The following is a 20,120-nucleotide window of genomic DNA, read 5'->3' on the forward strand; positions in this document are numbered from 1 at the left end:
GCTTTGCTATGGTTACACAATGGTTATATAACAAGAGTTTGTGGAGGCGCAATGGCCCAGTGGTTAGGGCAGCGGACTCACGGTCATAGGATCGCATTTTCGATTCCCAGACCGGGCGTTGTGAGTGTTTATTGAGCGAAAACACCTAAAGCTCCACAAGGCTCCGGCAGGGGATGGTGGTGATCCCTGCTGTACTCTTTCACCACAACTTTCTCTCACTCTTACTTCCTGTTTCTGTTGTACCTGTACTTCAAAGGGCCAGCCTTGTCACACTGTGTCACGCTGAATATCCCCGAGAACTACAATAAGGGTACATGTGTCTGTGGAGTGCTCAGCCACTTACACGTTAATTTCACGAGCAGGCTGTTCCGTTGATCGGATCAACCGGAACCCTCATCGTCGTAACCGATGGAGTGCTTCCACATAACAAGAGTTTGCATCAGATTCATTAGCAGACATGGCATCAGAACTGTTAGCATCCAACACATCCCACCAGCATCCTCCTGTACTGCCAGCCACCAATCCCTCTCCCTCGGGTTACACATTACTGACATTCAACACTTCCTTACCATCTCCAAACCCTTCTTTATAATTAATTATCCATCACTTGCTCTATCTATCTCTCTCAACAGTAACCACCAACCTTCTGTACAACAAACCTATTTCTTTACTACCCACAAGGGGCTAAACACAGAGAGGACAAACAAGGACAGACAAACGGATTAAGTTGATTATATCAACCCCAGTGCGTAACTGGTACTTAATTTATCGACCCCGAAAGGATGAAAGGCAAAGTCGACCTCGGCGGAATTTGAACTCGGAACGTAACGGCAGACGAAATACGGCTACACATTTCGCCTGGCGTGCTAACGTTTCTGCCAGCTCGCCGCCTATTGTACAGAATGATAGAACAAACCATCACCCATCATTCTCTATTACAAGTGACCATCTCTACATTCACCACTAGCTATTTGTCTTACCAGCAGCCACACAGCTGCCCTCAATACTTTCAGCCAATATTCTTATTAGTCCTTGCATCACTGTTTCTATTATTCACTTTTCCACTATCTTGTATGATTTTATATATATATATATATATATCATCATTGTTTAACGTCTGCTTTCCATGCTAGCATGGGTTGGACGCTTTGACTGAGGACTGGTGAACCAGATGGCTGCACCAGGCTTCAATCTGATCTGACAGTGTTTCTACTGCTGGATGTCCTTCCTAACGCCAACCACTCTGAGAGTGTAGTGGGTGCTTTTTACGTGCCACCAGCACAGGGCCAGTCAGGCGGTACTGGCAACAACCTCATATATATATTCTTTTATTTGTTTCACTCATTTGACTGCGACCATGCTGGAGCACCACCTTTAGTCGAGCAAATCGACCCCAGGACTTATTTTTTGTAAGCCTAGTACTTATTCTATCATTCTCTTTTGCCAAACTGCTAAGTAACAGGGATGTAAATACACCAACATCGGTTGTCAAGCGATGTTATGGGGAGAAACACAAACACACACACATGACGGGCTTCTTTCAGTTTCCGTCTACCAAATCCACTCACAAGGCTTTGGTCGGCCTGAGGCTATAGTAGAAGACACTTGCTCAAGGTGCCAGGCAGTGGACTGAACCTGGAACCATGTGATTGGTAAGTAAGATACTTACCACATAGCGACCCCTGTGCCTATATAGATATATATATATCATCATCATCGTTTAACATCTATTTTCCATGCTAGCACGGGTAGGACGGTTTGACCGGGGTCTGGGAAGCCAGGAGGCTGCGCCAGGCTCTAGTCTGATCTGGCAGTGTTTCTACAGCTGGATGCCCTTCCTAACGCCAACCACTCCATGAGTGTAGTGGGTGCTTTTTACATGCCACCGGCACAGGTGCCAGGAGAGGCTGGCAGCGGCCACGATCGGTTGGTGCTTTTTACATGCCACTGGCACGGAAGCCAGTCAAGATGGCGCTGGCATCGGCCATGTTCGGATGGTGCTTTTTACGTGCCATCGGCACAGGTATCACAACTACTATTTCCATTTGATATTTATTTCGATGTTGGAAATAGCAGTTGTGATACCCGTGTCGGTGGCACTATATATATATATATATTATATATATATATATATATATATATTGCATATATATGTATATGTGAGTGTGTGTTTGTGTCTCCTTGTCTTGTCATCACATGCTAATTATAAACAAACCGTATCAGTATACAAACAGTTCATTCCTTTGCAATATTCCATAAAAAACATGGCCAGCCATGAGCAGTTTGAGATCAAAAGACTAAATGAAATATTATCATGCTTGGAAACAGGTGAGGATGGCAACAGAAAGAGAGTCCACATGTAGACAATCTTCTTCTACAAATTTCATCTGGCCCATGGAAACATGGAAAAGTGAAAGTTAATTGTTGATGATGATGATGATATATTGTTATTTTTATGTCTGTTTACCTATGCCGAATGGTATCGGAAACTGTATCTTAATGCAATATTCTACAGCTGGATGCCCATCCTGGTGCCAACCTTTGCTTGTTTTCAAGTAAGTTACATTGTTTCACATTTTTACATAGTAAACCAGTGTTGGTTGGTTTGCTTCTAGGAATCATAAATACTGCCACTGCTGCCCTAGCTGTGTTACTGCAAAGACACACCAAGACAAACATACACACACATGCACGATGGGCTTTCATATAGCTTCTCTGTCATGGCACTCTGTCGGTTGCGACGATGAGGGTTCCAGTTGATCCAATCAACAGAACAGCCTGCATGTGAAATTAACATGCAAGTGGCTGAGTACTCCACAGACACCTGCACCCTTAATGTAGTTCTCGGAGAGATTCAGCACGACACAGAGCGTAACAAGGCTGACCCCTTTGAAATATAGGTACAACAGAAATAGGAAGAAATAGTGAGAGAAAGCTGTGGTGAAAGAGTACAACAGGGGTCGCCACCACCCCCTGCCAGAGCCTCATGGAGCTTTAGGTGTTTTCGCTCAATAAACACTCACAACGCCCAGTCTGGGAATCGAAACCGCGATCCTACGACTGCGAGTCCGCTGCCCTAACCACTGGGCCATTGCTTCTGTGTAGTGTTTCACTAAAGACCCAGCCTCTGACTGTATGTAAGTATTGTTTGTTTTCATTTTAACATTTACTTTTCCATGCTTCCAAGAGTCCTGTGATATCAAGACATGGAGATACAAACACACACACACATATATATATATATCTATATATAAAATGGGCTTCTTTTAGTTTTCATCTATCAAATGTACTCACAAGGCTTGGGTCAGCTTGGGGCTATTGTAGAAGACACCCAAAGTGCCATGCAATGGGAATGAATTCAAAACCATGTGGCCAGGAAGCAAATTTCTAAACCAAACATCCATGTAGGTAAGGAGGGAGGGAAGTAGGGAGAGATAGATAGATAGATAAATAGACAGACAGACAGACAGACAGATATACATGTATCTTATTTTTTACTTGTTTCAGGTATTAGACTAAGGCCATGCTGGGGCACCACCTTGAAGAGTTTTTAGTCAAATGGATCAACCCCAGGACTTCTTCCATCAGTTTTTTTTTTTGCCAGAATGTTAAGTTACAGGGACATAAACACACCAACACCAGTTGTCAAGTAGTAATGGGGACAAACACATACAAAGACACACACACACACACACACACACATGATGGGCTTCTTTCAGGTTCCGTCTACCAAATCCACTCACAAGGCTTTGGTTGACCCGAGGTTATAATAGAAGACACTTGCCTAAGGTGCCACACAGCACGACTGAACCTGGAACCATGTGGTTGGGAAATAAGCTTCTTACCATATAGCCACGCCTATACAAGTGTGTGTGTAAGTATGTATGTATGTATATATATATTTTTATGTGTGTGTGTGTGTACATATAAATGATCATGATGATGATGATATATATATATAATTTACCCCCATTCATATTTTTAGATTCCTTCTACTCCTCTATTTTTCTTCTCCATCTTTCTTCTGATAAAGGACTAGTGTCTGAAACATCAAGACCCTTTCCCTTGTTTGTAAGTGTTAAACAACTTTTGTGAAAACTTTTCGTCATTTGCCTTCACACACACACACACACACACACACACACACACACACACACAGAGTCATTTACACATTCCTTATAAATATAAAAATATACATCACTCGCAATCAAGTATGACATGGTAGCAACATGCACCCACTCCTTTACTAACATTGGGCAGACACAAATACCTTCTCAAGCCCTGCATGACCTATTGGAAGATTTGAGATATACCATACCAGCTAGTGGAAGAGATGGGTTATGTCCCAACACCTAACTGGAACTTCATTTTCTCAGCTCAGGTTTCTGAGAGAAAGCTGTGGTGAAAGAGTACAACAGGGGTCGCCACCACCCCCTGCCAGAGCCTCATGGAGCTTTAGGTGTTTTCGCTCAATAAACACTCACAACGCCCAGTCTGGGAATCGAAACCGCGATTCTACGACTGCAAGTCCGCTGCCCTAACCACTGGGCCATTGCTTCTGTGTAGTGTTTCACTAAAGACCCAGCCTCTTTGTGATTTGAACTCAGAACATACAGAACCAGAAATAAATACAAGGGTGGGCTGAAAAAGTTCATGGATGCTGACTATGAAGGATCGAAGCTAGAGTTGTGAAATCTTGCATGCATTAATTTCAACTCTTCTTATTATTAACTGCATTATTTAAGACGGTAAGCTAACGGAATTGTTAAAGGCGGCAAGCTGGAAGAATCGTTAGCACACCGGGCGAAATGCTTAGCAGTATTTTGTCTGCTGTTATGTTCTGAGTTCAAATTCTGCTGAGGTCGACTTTGCCTTTCAACCTTTCGGGGTTGATACATTAAGTACCAGTTAAGCACTGGGGTTGATGTAATCGACTTAACCCCTTTGTCTGTCCTTGCTTGTCCCCTCTATGTTTAGCCCCTTGTAGGCAATAAAGAAATAAGAAACATTAGCACACCAGGGGAAATGCATAGCAGTATTTCGTCTGCCGTTATGTTCTGAGTTCAAATTCCACCGAGGTCGACTTTGCCTTTCATCCTTTTGGGGTCGATAAATTAAGTACCAATTACACACTGGGGTCGATGTAATCGACTTAACCTCTTTGTCTGTCCTTGTTTGTCCCCTCTATGTTTAGCCCCTTGTGAGCAATAAAGAAATATGAATTGTTAGCATGCCAGACAAAGTGCTTAGCAGCATTCTATCTGTCTTTAAGTTCCAATTTCAAATTCCATCAAGGTCAACTATTCCTTCTATCTTTTCAGGGTCGATAAAATGAGTACCAGTTGAACACTGGGGTCTATGTAATCGACTTACCCCAAACCCCGAAATTGCTGGCCTAGTGTTAAAATCTGAAACCAATAACTGCATTGTTTCTTTCTAAAATAAGGCTTCAAAAGTAACCAGTAGCAACTATTTGGCATTGTGGTGCTATTAAGTACCTGCAGAAAAAGAGTTTAGACCCCAATGACATTCATGCTGACATGGTTGCCTCCTTCTCGAGCCATGCCTGGCTCATAAGGGCCGGTTTCCTGGTTTCCTTGGCGTATAGGTTCCCCACCTGGACAGGACGCTGGTCCGTCGCAGGTGAGCTGCAAGATGCAGGAGGAAAGAGTGAGAGAAAGTTGTGGCGAAAGAGTCAGCCGAAGTTCGCCATTACCTTCTGCCAGAGCCGCGTGGAGCTTAGGTGTTTTGCTCATAAACACACACATCGCCCAGTCAGAGATTCGAACCTGCGATCCCTCGACCGCAAGTCCGCTGCTCTAACCACTAGGCCATGTGCCTACAGCATGGTTGCCACATTAGGGGATGACACTCCAGCTTTATCAACAGTGCAATAGTGGGCAGCTGAATTTCTTGGACTTCCTGAAACTGCCACCACCGAGGAAAACATTGATTGTGTTCAGCACATGGTGAGGGATGACAGGCAACTGACAATAAATCAAATAGCCAATCCTGTGAGAGAGTTGTGAACATTTCAGCACAATGAACTTGGCATAACAAAGGTTTCTGCTCGGTGGTGCCATGTTTTCTGACACCTGATCAAAAGTGCCCCAGGCTGATCACATCATGGGAAAAATCTAACATTAAAGCAGATCCAGCTGGTTTCCTAGAATGTTTCCTAAGCCAAGATGAGTGTTGGCTTCATCACGTTGAGCCAGAAACAAAAAGACAATCCATGCAATAGAATTATTGCAAAAGACTATCAAGACCAAACACTCAAGAAAGCTGACTAAAGTGGTCTTGTTTCATTAGGACAATGTTCCAGCACACAAGTCCTTGGTTTCAATGGCTCCCTATTCTCTAGATTTGGCCCTATTTAACTATCATCTGTCCCCCAACATTAAAAAAAAAACACACTTGACTGGGAACCAGTATCACAGTGATTATGATGTCATATCTGGTGTTGATGACTTTTTTGACCAACAGGATGGAAGATTCTTCACCAATGGGATCCAAGCACTGCAACACCGATGAAAGAAGTGTGTGGACCGCAAAGGGAACTATGTTAAAAAATAAACCTCATTTGGTCACATTTCATGAGAGTATCTTGGCCTATGAACTTTAAAAGCAACCCTCATACTCATCATCATCATTGTTTAACGTCCGCTTTCCATACTAGCATGGGTTGGACGATTTTGACTGAGGGCTGGTGAACCAGATGGCTGCACCAGGCTTCAATCTTGATCTGGCAGAGTTTCTACAGTTGGATGCACCTTCCTAATGTCAACCACTCCGAGAGCGTAGTGGGTGCTTTTATGTGCCAGTCAGGCGGTAGTGTCAACGACCTCGCTCAGATCTTTCACACATGCCAGTAAGGCGATGCTGGTAACAATCATGCTGAAATGGTACCTTTTACGTGCCACCAGCATGGAGGCCAGTTAGCCACTCTGGCAACGATCACATTCAGATGGTGCTCTTAACAACCTACTAGCAAGGGGCTCAAGTGCCAGTAAGGTGACACTGGTAACGATCACACTCGAATGGTGCCTTTTATGTGCCACTGGCACAGAAACCAGTTAGCTGCTCTGTCAACGATCACACTCGTATGGTGCTCTTTGCACCCTGCTAGCACGGATGCCAGTCATCGAATTTGATTTTGATTTTGATTTCACTTGCCTCAACAAGTCTTTGCAAGCAGAGTTTTAGTGTCCAAAGAAGGAAAAGGTATGCATAAGTGGGCTGGTTACACCGCTGGCATAGGCCACGAGGTTATGGTCTCATTTGGCTTGCTGGGTCTTCTCACACACAACATATTTCTGCATAGTAATATTTTCTGTAACTCTCAAATGATTCTGTCAATTCACCGGACACAGACACACAGAGAGAAACATCTACCTACATACATACAACAAACTTGTATGCGTGCACACACGCACGCACACACACACACACACACACACACACACACACACGCGCGCGCTGCTCAAGATCCTGCACAGGTCTCGATCACCTCACACAAACAGCCTCGATAGAGTTTCAGCAGCAGCAACAATAGCAGTAGCAACAACAAGAGCAATTAAATGAGAAGAGATTTGTGAATGTGAATTAATAAAACAATAATGAAAAGTGTTCATGACATACTGTTTGTCAAACATCCATCAAACATGCCAAATGCCAAACAGTTTTTGTAATACAAAAACAGCATTCAAACCTGTAACATGCAACTCCATACTGACACTCAGGCTTTTCTTGTTTGTTGGCATTTTTCCTCTCTTTCCTCTCCTGTTCCTCACCTCCAGTTTGAGAAACATCTTTCTCTGTCCCTTTCACATCTTCATCACAAGGATGTGAGAACTCCTTTAGATGGGAGGCATTCTTCCTGAAAGTCAGAACAGATAAAGAGTTTGTTTGTTTAAGTTGGGGTAAGTTGTTATAATTATGGACAAGTGTGTTTAGGAGGCAAAGTGAGTGAGAGATAGATGGATAGATAGATAGATAGATATAGATAGAAAGAGAGAGAGATAGAGAGAGAGAGAGAAACAGAGAGAGAGAGAGAGGAAATAGAGAAAACTAGAAATAGAATAAGTGAAGTAGGAGAGAAAATAAAGAAACAAAACAGAGAATGAGAGATAAAAAAAAAAGTGAGAGAGAAACAAGAGAAGTAGAGAAAGAGACTAAAAGGTGTATTGAAATAGAGAGAGAGAGAGAGAGAGAGAGAGAGAGAGAGCAGTGAATTAGGGAAAATTACTGAGATTAAGATAAGATCCAGTTACTTCATAGAAAAAGAAACAGATACATACACACAAATAAATAAATAAATAAATACATAAACGCAAACAGTTTGGGAGTTCTGGAGTTGTGGGGAGCATGGAGTTATCTCTTAATTGCTATTACTCCCAGGTCCAATTTGACCCAGAATGGTAGTGCATACAAAGGACCTATGTATGGGTTAAATGGATTTCTCAGGGATAGAGAATGCTCCCATTATTTTTGACAAAGCTGTAGGGAAGGCAGTCCTTCTAGGAGGAAGATACTTTGACATAAAACTTGCAGTCACAACAGCACCAGTCATCTTGCAATGCCGGCCACTGGACGCTGCTATGGTGACTGAGAGAGTGGCAAAAGTGTTGTACAAGCTTTTGTCACTTAAATCCAATGATACACAAATGCCGCACCATTGTTTCATTTTTTGATCTGTTTTGTAGCTTATAAAGTCCTATGCTAATGGATGCATAGCGTGAAAGGTCATAACCATACACATGTAAGGGTGAAAGTAAATAAGAACAATCAAGCTGAATCCTAATCAGAGGAGGCAATCATCCATCCATGCTTGCACATATGTATGTTTTATGCCTTTGTGTTTTTAAACTTTTCGTTACTGTATTTATTTTGAGATGCCAGTGGCACATAAAAAGCACCGTTCGAGTGTGGTCGATGCCAGTGCCAGCCGAGCACCATTTGAGTGTGGTCATTGCCCGTGCCACCCGACTGGTTCCCATGCTGGTGGCACATGAAAAGCACCATTCAAGCTTGGTCGATGCCAGTACCACCTGACTGGCCCTCGTGCCGGTGGCACGTAAAAGCACCCACTACACTCAGAATGGTTGACGTTAGGAAGGGCATCTAGCTGTAGAAACACTACCAGATCAGATTGGATTATGGTGCAGCCTCCTGGCTTCCCAGACTCCAGTCAAATTGTCCAACCCATGCCAGCATGGAAAACGGACGTTAAATGATGATGATGATGATAATGATACAACAGGCTTCTTTCAGTTTCCATCTACCAAATTTACTCACAAGGCTGTGGTCGGCCCGGGGCTATAGTAGAAGACACTTGCCCATGGTGCCATGCAGTGGGACTGAACTCAGAACCACGTGGTTGGTAAGCAAGCTACTTACCACACAGGCACTCCTGCACCTATGCATGCATGTATGTATGTGAGGGCACATGGCCCTGTAGTTAGAGGGTTGCACTCATGATCGCGATTTCAATTCCTAGACTGGGTGGAGAATTGTGTTTTTGAGTAAAACACTTCATCTCGTGTTGCTCTGCAATCACTTCAACAACTGATGCATGGTACATCATGCTTCTGTTCAGAAAACATCGATTTGATGGAGAGAGTGAACTAATGTACAACAGATAGATTTGATTACTAGAAACAAATCATTTGTTATTTCTTTACTACCCACAAGGGGCCACACACAGAGGGGACAAACAAGGACAGGCCAAGAGATATTGTTGATTATATCGACCCCAGTGTGTAACTGGTACTTAATTTATCTACCCTAGAAGGATGAAAGGCAAAGTCGACTTCGGTGGAATTTGAACTCAGAATGAAAAAGCAGACGAAATACCGCTAAGCATTTTGCCCGGCGTGCTAACGTTTCTTATTTCTTTATTGCCCACAAGGGGCTAAACATAGAGGGGACAAACAAGGACAGACAAAGGGGTTAAGTCGATTACATCGACCCCAGTGCGTAACTGGTACTTAATTTATCTACATCGAAAGGATGAAAGGCAAAGTCGACCGTGGCAGAATTTGAACTCAGAACGTAACGGCAGACAAAATACAGCTAAGCATTTCGCCCAGCATGCAACCATTTCTGCCAGCTCGCCGCCCTAAACAAATCATTTGTGCAAGTCATTTGGCATAAGCTGAACATTCATACATCGTCTCCAACAGGAGAATCCATCATGTATGTATGCATGCATGCATGTAGGCATACATGTATGTATGTAAATAGCACTGTTAAATGCAGTGCAAACAACCAAATACTACGCAACAATACCACCAACCAACCACATGGTTCCGGGTTCAGTCCCACTGCGTGGCATCTTGGGCAAGTGTCTTCTGCTATAGCCCCGGGCCGACCAATGCCTTGTGAGTGGATTTGGTAGGCGGAAACTGAAAGAAGCCCGTCGTATATATGTACATATATGTATATATGTGTGTGTGTGTGTTTGTCCCCCTAGCATTGCTTGACAACCAATGCTGGTGTGTTTACGTACCCGTCACTTAGCGGTTCGGCAAAAGAGACCGATAGAATAAGTACTGGGCTTACAAAGAATAAGTCCCGGGATCGATTTGCTCGACTAAAGGCGGTGCTCCAGCATGGCCGCAGTCAAATGACTGAAACAAGTAAAAGAGTAAAAGAGTAAAAAGAATAACGTTTCCCCCATCATCATCATCATCATCATCAGAATATGCTCCCTCGTACTACCACCATCACCATGTTTCCCAATCACCTACCCCACCACCACCATTTCTACAACACGTTCACTACCAATTAAAATACCATTTTACAACAGAAGAGACAAAACCAGAGACAGCCCCTACATACCTGAAACACTTGTCTCCATATTGACATGGAACTCTTTCTTTTTTCTCGGGTCCAGCTTTCTTGCTTGAATCCTCTTCCTCTTCTTCCTCCTCCACCTCTTCCTCTTCTCCTTCTTCCTCTTCCTCCTCTTCTTCTCCTTCCTCCTCCTCTTTTTGTGCTCGAGCCGCAGCCCTTCTTCGACTCGGTCTAGGAATGTATGAGTCCAGCTCTTCGTCAGAATCTTCGTCACAGTTCCTTCGCCTTCGTCGTTTTCGTCCTACACTCTTTCCAGGGCCTCTTGGTTTCAGCGACAATTTCTTTGGACTGCCCCGACCTTTACCCTACAAAATCAAGGACAATAGAATTATTTTCTTAATAGAAACAGAAAGGAACGGGGGAAGAATCAACAAACTTCTGGATTATTAGATGCTTATCAAACCAAAGAGGGAGACTCTAAGTGGTTGCTTAGCCTGCTAAAAATAGCAGCAGACATCTCCCTGAATCACACTCATCTTAACATAAACTTTTCCATGCTCGCATGGGTCAGACAGAATTTGTAGATGTAAATTTTCTTGTCAGTTTCCAAGCAAGGCCAGACATACTTTCCACAGAAAGCTGGAAATGACTGACACTGTGTAACAGTGGTACTCATTTACAACTTTCATGTCATATCAAAACAAAGAGACAGAAACACACACGCACACACACACACATTACATTTTCTATCAACAAAATCCACTCACAAGGTTTTGCTCAGCTCAGTGGGGGTCATGCAGTAGGATTGAACCCCAAACTATCTGGTTGGAAAGCTAACTTCTTAACCACATATATTTCTTTACTACCCACAAGGGGCTAAACATAGAGGGGACAAACAAAGACAGACAAACGGATTAAGTCGATTACATCGACCCCAGTGCGAAACTGGTACTTAATTTATCGACCCCGAAAGGATGAAAGGCAAAGTCGACCTCGGCGGAATTTGAACTCAGAATGTAACGACAGACGAAATACGGCTACGCATTTCGCCCGGCGTGCTAACGTTTCTGCCAGCTCGCCTGTACCTTTTCACAAAGTCCCTCCCATACCAAAAAAAAATACAAAACATATAACATAGTCTGGTATATATTGTGCTTGAACATACAAGATGGTAATGGGTGAAATAGCTCTGATCAAGTGAAGCTATGGTGGTCTGCTTGATCAGAATTAAACAACAACTCAATGCTTATCATCCAGTTCCACAAACCACCAGTGTTCAGATTATTCTATCAGACATAATGCTTATTGATTCCTATTGATTTGAATTAATCATGCATTATCTCATATCTTCAAGATCTTGATGGTGTAATCACTTAATGTAGAATAACATTGTAGGGTAGGTGTGAGAGCCTGGATCTGGTCAGTTTGAACATAAAACAGATTAACTATTTTGGCCGGATATGGCCGGTTTAAATACTAAAGGGTTAAGCTGGAAACCTAAACTCATCAAGATGAGAGATTAGAAACCCAGAACTGACTGTATGTAAGTTCCAATCCAATATTCTGAGTAAATGATTTTAACCCTTTAGCGTTTAAACTGGCCAGGTCCAGCCTCTCCCACCTGTCCTACAATGCCATTCAAAAAAATAAACAATCAAGTCACTGAACCCTCGAATCTATGAGATAATGCATGATTAATTCAAGCGCCGCTTCGACTGGCTTCCGTGTCGGTGGCACGTAAAAAGCACCATCCGAATCGTGGCCGAAGCCAGTGCCGCCTCGACTGGCTTCCGTGCAGGTGGCATGTAAAATGCACCAATCCGACCGTGGCCGATGCCAGCCTCGCCTGGCACCAGTGCGGGTGGCACGTAAAAAGCACCCACTACACTCACGGAGTGGTTGGCGTTAAGAAGGGCATCCAGCTGTAGAAACATTGCCAGATAAGACCGGAGCCTGGTGCAGCCTTCTGGCTTCCCAGATCCCCGGTCAAACCGTCCAACCCATGCTAGCATGGAGAACGGACGTTAAATGATGATGATGATGATGATGATGAATGTGAATAAAGAAGCATTACATTTGACCGAGTGGTCTGAATACTAAAAGGTCAAACTCCTTGAGCACTCTGACAAACTGACCATTACTGTCTTCACACTTAGATTCAAGTAAATGCATCACTGTGAATGTAAATGTGTATAAATATATGTGTTAATGCCTGAGTATATGTTTAACCTTTCAGCATTTAAACCAGCTATATTCAGCCTAAATGTTCTATCATCATCATCATCATCGTTTAACGTCCGTTTTCCGCGCTAGCACGGGTTGGACGGTTTGACTGGAGTCTGGGAAGCCAGGGCTGCACCAGGCTCCAGTCTGATCTGGCAGTGTTTCTACAGCTGGATGCCCTTCCTAACGCCAACCACTCCGCGAGTGTAGTGGGTGCTTTTTACGTGCCACCTGCACAGGTGCCAGGGGGGGGTCTGGCATCGGCCACGATTGGTTGGTGCTTTTAACGTGCCACCGGCACGGAAGCCAGCCAAGGCGGCGCTGGCATCGGCCACGTTCGGATGGTGCTTTTTATGTGCCACCGGCATAGAAGCCAGTCGAGGTGGAGCTGGCAACGGCCACGTTCGGATGGTGCTTTTTATGTGCCACCGGCACAGAAGCCAGTCGAGGCGGCGCTGGCAACGGCCACGTTCGGATGGTGCTTTTTATGTCCCACCGACACAGGTATCACAACTACTGTTTCCATTGATATTTTATGTTCAAACTGGCCAGATCTAGACTCTCGCACCTACCCTACAATGTCATTCTAAAAATCAACAATCACATCATTGAAATCTACATGGTAATATCTGATTAATTCAAAACAATATGAATAAATAAGCATTACATTTGACAGAACAATCTGAATGCTAGCGGGTTAAGTATTTACAGTATTAGAGTTTTGGTTTGTATATATGTGTGTGTGTGTGTATCTTTATATATAAAAGTCAAGTTGTGTGTCTGTCTCCTACGATTTAGATTCCTAACTACTCCCACATTTTGCGGTGCAGTTTAACCAAAACCGGGTATCTTATAGTCGTGATTCATATCGAGCCCTTCTGGGTATTAGCGCGCGTCTACAATGAGTCTACAATTTTGAAAAAAATTTACCATCATTTTTTTCCCCATTTTTAATGCATCTTTTTGTTATTTTTTGGCTATAACTCTCTAAAAATGCTTATATAGTTATTTCCCTTACAAACCCGAGCAACGCCGGGCGATACTGCTAGTATATATATAAATATACAAGGTCTGATCAATAAGTATCGAGATTGTTACCATAGTAATGAAGCTAAACCACATGGAGTGAAGCCGTTTGGCACAGATTGACCTTGAATTCTGCTGTGCATGCGCACTAAATTTTAACGTTCTAGCTCACTTCTGCTGTTTACAGCAGTGTTTGAAATGATCATGTGTAGCATGAGATTGTTGCATTGACCATAACAGAGAAAGTTGTCATGGTGATACCTGCTCAGAGGCCTACACAATGTTGCAGAAAGTGTATGGAGAGGAGTGTATGAGCCGCACACAAGTGTACGAGTAGTTCTGGTGTTTCCAAGATGTCCAAAAAAAAAATGTCCATACTGTCGTACATTCTGGGAGACACACAACCAGCAGAACTGAGAAAAATATTGCAGATATGCATGCAGCTGTGAGGGGGAAATTGTCGAATCAGCATCTGCGAGTTATCAGAAGATGTGCAATTAGTTACGGTTCAATTCAATCCATTATCATTGGAGATTTGGGTATGAGATGCATGTCTGCCAAGTTTGTGCCAAAACTGTCTTCAGCTGACCAAAAAGACACTCGGGTTTTAGTTGCACAAGATCTCCTTGATTGTGTCAAGAACGATGACAACATTTTGAAAATTTTGCGTAGGTCTCTGAGCAGGTATCGCCAAACTTTCGGCAAGATTTAATGCAGATTTTCTGCTCAACTTTTTCTGTCATGTTCAATGCGACAATCACACGCTACACACGTTCCTTCCAAGCACTGCTGTAAACAGCTGAAATAAGCTAGAACGTTAAAACTTAGTGCGTATGCACAGCAGAGTTTCAGGTCAATCTGTGCCAAGTGGCTTTACCCTGTGTGCTTTAGCTTCGTTTCTATGGCAACAGTCCAGATAATTATTGATCAGACCATATATATATACATGAACTGTTGGTTCAAGCATTATCCTTGTGAACTCAAGCATGATAGACTACACCACTCCCCAAAACCCTGGCCAGCTACAAATTTTATACTGGACTAGACACATAATCTAATAACCCTAATCCTAACTCTAACCCTAACAGAGTCACTGGCATTAAGAACAAGTATTGCTTAGTTTATCCAACTTACACCATGGGGAAGATAGAAATATGAAAATGAATGAATAAAATAAACCAACAAATTTCCATGTGGAGACACTTACTCGTCCTCGACTTGTGCCTCTCTTCTTTTCCCAGTCACTGCCTGAATCATCATCATCCCAAGCAATAAAGTCTTCATCGTTTTCATCATCATCATCATCTTCCTTATATGTCCTGCGCCGATATCTTAGATCATCATCACTGTATTCATCTCCAATAACGAAGTCATCAACTGAAATAAAAAATAAATTGTAAAAGGCAATGGTAATGCAATAATAGTGTAGGACTGTTGTTGCTATTTTGGGTGAAGATAAATAAATAATGAAATTATTGTATACAGTGCTCAGGTGCACCACAACTTGTCAGAAAGTGCATATAAAGTACATGCAGTAATGTAGAAATGTCTGGAAAGCGAACAGTGTATGAGTCAGATACATGCTTGTGTGTGTATGGAGGGGAGAAAATCAAGTGCAGTGTTGGCGAATCTCAGGAAGCATGGAAGTTTTGAAGGATGCAGTGCTCCGACAACTAACAACTGATGCCGGCAGTTTGTTCCATGCTTCAGCAACTCTCAGCATGAAAAAATGTTTCCTGAAGTCATGGGAGCTCTGCTGTTTTCTTACTTTGTAAATATGTCCACGGGTGTTAGATGGGTGGAGTTTGAAAAGATGCTCAGAGTTATTGTTTGTAAGACAAGTCTTCCATAGATAGAGTTGAAGTCAGAAGTCTTGGCCAACAAGTTACAGGTTTTTTTTTTATAGCTAATTACTGTATTTGATGGCAAATAAGATGCATTTTTTCCAAAAAGAGTCTCTAAATATCACCCTGGGACCTATATGTGAACTTGGACCTCCCATAAGCTTTAATGCATACAAATTTTTTTCTTGAATATACACTGCTGAAATCAGAGTGCATTTCTGATCCCCATGCATCTTTTATGGCTTCAAATATATGGAATCAATACTATTTTAATACATACGATCTAAGACTTTAATTTCATCATCAATTTACCATTTTGGCACATAAAAAGCACCATCCGAACGTGGACGATGCCAGCACCGCTCCGACTGGCTTCTGTGCTGGTGGCACATAAAAAGCACCATCCGAACGTTGCCAGCGCCGCCTCGGCTGGCTTCCGTGCCGCTGGTACGTTAAAAGCTCCTACCGATCGTGGCCGATGCCGGACCCCCCCCTGGCACCTGTGCGGGTGGCACGTAAAAAGCACCCACTACACTCACGGAGTGGTTGGCATGAGGAAGGGCATCCAGCCGTAGAAACTCTGCCAGATCAGACTGGAGCCTGGAGCAGCCCCTGGCTTCCCAGACCCCGGTCGAAACGTCCAACCCGTGCTAGCGCGGAAAACGGACGTTAAATGATGATGATGATGAATTTCTAGCAGGAACAAAAGCTACTGGAACCCTGCCCCAATACCCTACGTCATCCTAAAACCCTATTTTTCTCACCCTATCTTGAGAAACACAAACAACACATAAACATAAAAACAGCTGCAATATAAATTGCCTAACTCTTGTGAATCACCATGAAAGGGAAAGATACCTATTTCTTAACTACCCACAAGGGGCTAAACACAGAGGGGACAAACAAGGACAAACAAACGGATTAAGTCGATTACATCGACTGCAGTGCGTAACTGGTACTTAATTTATCGACCCCGAAAGGATGAAAGGCAAAGTTGACCTTGGCGGAATTTGAACTCAGAACGTAACAGCAGACGAAATACAGCTATGTATTTCGCCCGGCGTGCTAACGTTTCTGCCAGATCACCACCTTTCACCATGAAAGGGAAAGATACCACCAGAAACAAGTACAAGAGACTGTGCTCTGACCATGTTGGTTCCTGCTACCACTGTGCTCACCACCAGACAGACAAAAATAGACTACAATGTGAAGGAAACATGTCCAGACTGCTACACTGCATTCTACAAAATATACTGCTTCACATGAAAATATATAGTTTAAAGCTTAGCTACATAAAAATATGCCATGTCTGACTGACTACCTTGAGCAGGGATTGTGGGATAGAGGCCACTACACAACAACTACCTGAATACAACAACCGCCAAATCTGTTATTTTATACACTTCATATATCTTTCATTACTTTGATGAGGAACCTGATTAACTCAAGTTATTTTGGCGCCTTAAGAGGATCTGAAACACAAATGTTTCTGTTTACTATGGTGAACTGAAATACGCACAGAACATACCTTAGCTAGACTCGAGTATTGAGACTCAAGTATTTCAACTATTAACGTACTACAGAGATGGTGACAGGCTTCAAACCACTAAACAGCACAGCTACACACACACACACACACTAACATAATGAAGATTCCTGGTAGTCCTGTAGACAAAACATATGCTTCTATATATAACTACTATATACAAATAGATACAAAGGGAACCAATTTACCAATTATATAGCCTGTCAACTATCTTACTTTCTTTTCTGGTCATTATTGTTAAACCACAAATCAACCCTGATTGAGCAAATCAATGATCAAAAGCAATCAAATTTTGACCATCTTAGTTTTTTTTTACCAGTGTGTAAGACTACATAGTGTTAATATAGTCTTAATCAGGATCGTAAATGTGTGGTTTAAGAGACATTCAGCTGCCGTTTCCAGCAGGCTGAATGACAGCATAGAGGCTCCCATTGTTTGCTCATCTCACATAGATGAGGGTCTGCACATACACACACACTATGCTCAAACAACAATAAAGACTGTTCAGATACTTTTATAATATTTGGTGTTTTCAGTTCTTGAAAAGCAAACTAGATTTACCATAACTGTTTCTCTTTGCTGCAGCTGCTCTTGATGGCCGTCGAGCAGGTGGAGATGATTCACTACTCCCAGCTTCTTCTACCTCTGCTTTCGCCGCACGCCTCCGTCTCTTTGGCGTTTTCACCTCATCTATATCCTCATCAGACTCTACATATTTTGGCTTGTTTTTCTTTGGAGGTCGACCACGTCCTGAGTCAGAACAAAAACAAATAGATACACATATTTAAATTTGTTATTGCTTATAATGTTTTACTTTGAGTAAAACCCTGACTAAACAGATCTACGTTCAAAGATATTACAGCCATAATGTCAGAATGAGTGTGATGGATTTTGTTGGAACGTCTTTTTTTTTTTTTGAAGGGGAGGGGATTTTTCTAACAGCTGGACATCTCTCCTACTGTTAACTACTCAACTATGAAACCTATTACATGTTCAAACGGGTTAACTGGAGAAAACAGAGTTATGTACCTTGCTCGAAGTCACAACACAGTTACGTTAGGATTCCTGATCAAGTCCAGAGCCTTAAGCAAACAATGGGCCTTGCAATTTTTTTTTTCTTTTAAATATAGTATTTCTAAAAGTGGATGGTTTACACAGCATACATAGGTAATAGAATTCAAACAACAAAGGAGAATTTATACATTAAGAATGACATTCTGTTGGACAGTAACAGAGATGTTAGACCTGTTGAAACATAATTGGCAGTAGAATGCGTTCATTAGTTTCTCAATAAAAAGGTTACCCATCAGTGTAATATGACAGTTTTTGTTTTTGTTATCCCACCTGTTGCTTGTCTGAGGTGAGGCATGTTGAAGGAAACATGTATTGAGAGATTAATACATTGGAGTCATCATCATCATCGTCGTTTAACATCCGTTTTCCATGCTAGCATGGGTTGGAAGATTTGACTGAGGGCTGGCGAACCAGATGGCTGCACCAGGCTCCAATCTTGATCTGGCAGAGTTTCTACTGCTGGATGCCCTTCCTAACGCCAACCACTCCGAGAGTGTAGTGGGTGCTTTTACGTGCCACTGGCACGGGGGCCAGTCAGGCAGTACTGGCAATGACCTCGCTTGAATTTTTTTACACATGTCACCAGCACAGGTGCCAGTAAAGCGATGCTGGTAACGATCACACTCGAATGGTGCCTTTTACGTACCACCAGCACAGAAGCCAGTTAACCACTCTGGCACAGGGCTCAAGCGCCAGGAGGAGAAAATACTTATTACACATTATTTCCAATGCTTACAATGAGGAATTGTACAAAAGTACAAGGGAATGCTGAAAAGTTCCTGACTTAAAGAAAATATAGGCAGATCAGTTAATTATGATTTTATTCAACATATTACCCCTCTCAGATTCATTCACTGATTGCAGTGGCCCTTCAGCTTTTCTAAGCCCCGTAAAAGAACTCAGAAGGTTGGACCTCCAACCAAACCTTTTGCAATACCCTTAAAACCAGGAACTTTTCAGCACCTCCTTGTACTTATAGCTAGATGGGGTCAGCCAGCAAGAGCCAAGTAAGTGATTTTAGTAATAAATAATACACAGTTCCAGTGCTGGCATGTAAAATGTTTACACTTATGGCTTGTCAAAAAACATCCTGCTATATCAGTCAGCTCAACTTATTTCTATTTTATATAAATTTCATGAAGTGTTATCAAAGCTATTATGAGATAAACAGGAAGTCACATGTCACTGCTTTAGTTTCCTCCTTTTGGAATCGACATCATCATCATCATCGACGTTTAACGTACGTTATCCATGCTAGCATGGGTTGGACGGTTCGACCAGGGTCTGGGAAGCCAGGACGCTGCACCAGGCTCCAGTCTGATCTGGCAGTGTTTTTATAGCTGGATGCCCTTCCTAATGCCAACCACTCCGTGAGTGTAGTGGGTGCTTTTTACGTGCCAGGGGAGACTGGCAACGGCCATGATCGGTTGGTGCTTTTTACATGCCACCGGCACAGAAGCCAGTCAAGGTGGTGCTGGCATCGACCATGTACAGATGGTGCTTTTTACATGCCACCAGCACAGATGCCAGGGGAGGCTAGCAACGGCCACAATCGGTTGGTGGTTTTTACATGTCACCGACACGGAAGCCAGTCAAGGCGGCGCTGGCAT

At 42.8% G+C, this 20,120-nt stretch overlaps 1 protein-coding gene across 3 annotated transcripts in view; it reads right to left on the reverse strand.

Annotated features, from left to right (window-relative positions):
• Positions 1–20,120, reverse strand: part of LOC115210968 (aprataxin and PNK-like factor) — a 121,603-nt gene that overhangs the window by 19,759 nt on the left and 81,724 nt on the right. Inside the window, exons 7-10 of one of the 3 annotated variants that reach the window (XM_029779792.2) lie at positions 17,998–18,186; positions 15,254–15,423; positions 10,843–11,162; positions 7,712–7,879 (exon numbers count right to left, since the gene is read on the reverse strand). In XM_029779792.2, the coding sequence (XP_029635652.1) occupies positions 7,712–7,879; positions 10,843–11,162; positions 15,254–15,423; positions 17,998–18,186 (847 nt within the window). The remainder of the gene's footprint in view (positions 1–7,711; positions 7,880–10,842; positions 11,163–15,253; positions 15,424–17,997; positions 18,187–20,120) is intronic. The other 2 variants (XM_029779794.2, XM_029779793.2) reach the window with 2 other exon arrangements.

This window comes from Octopus sinensis, linkage group LG4 (assembly GCF_006345805.1).
Source record: "Octopus sinensis linkage group LG4, ASM634580v1, whole genome shotgun sequence".
Lineage (NCBI taxonomy): Eukaryota > Metazoa > Mollusca > Cephalopoda > Octopoda > Octopodidae > Octopus > Octopus sinensis.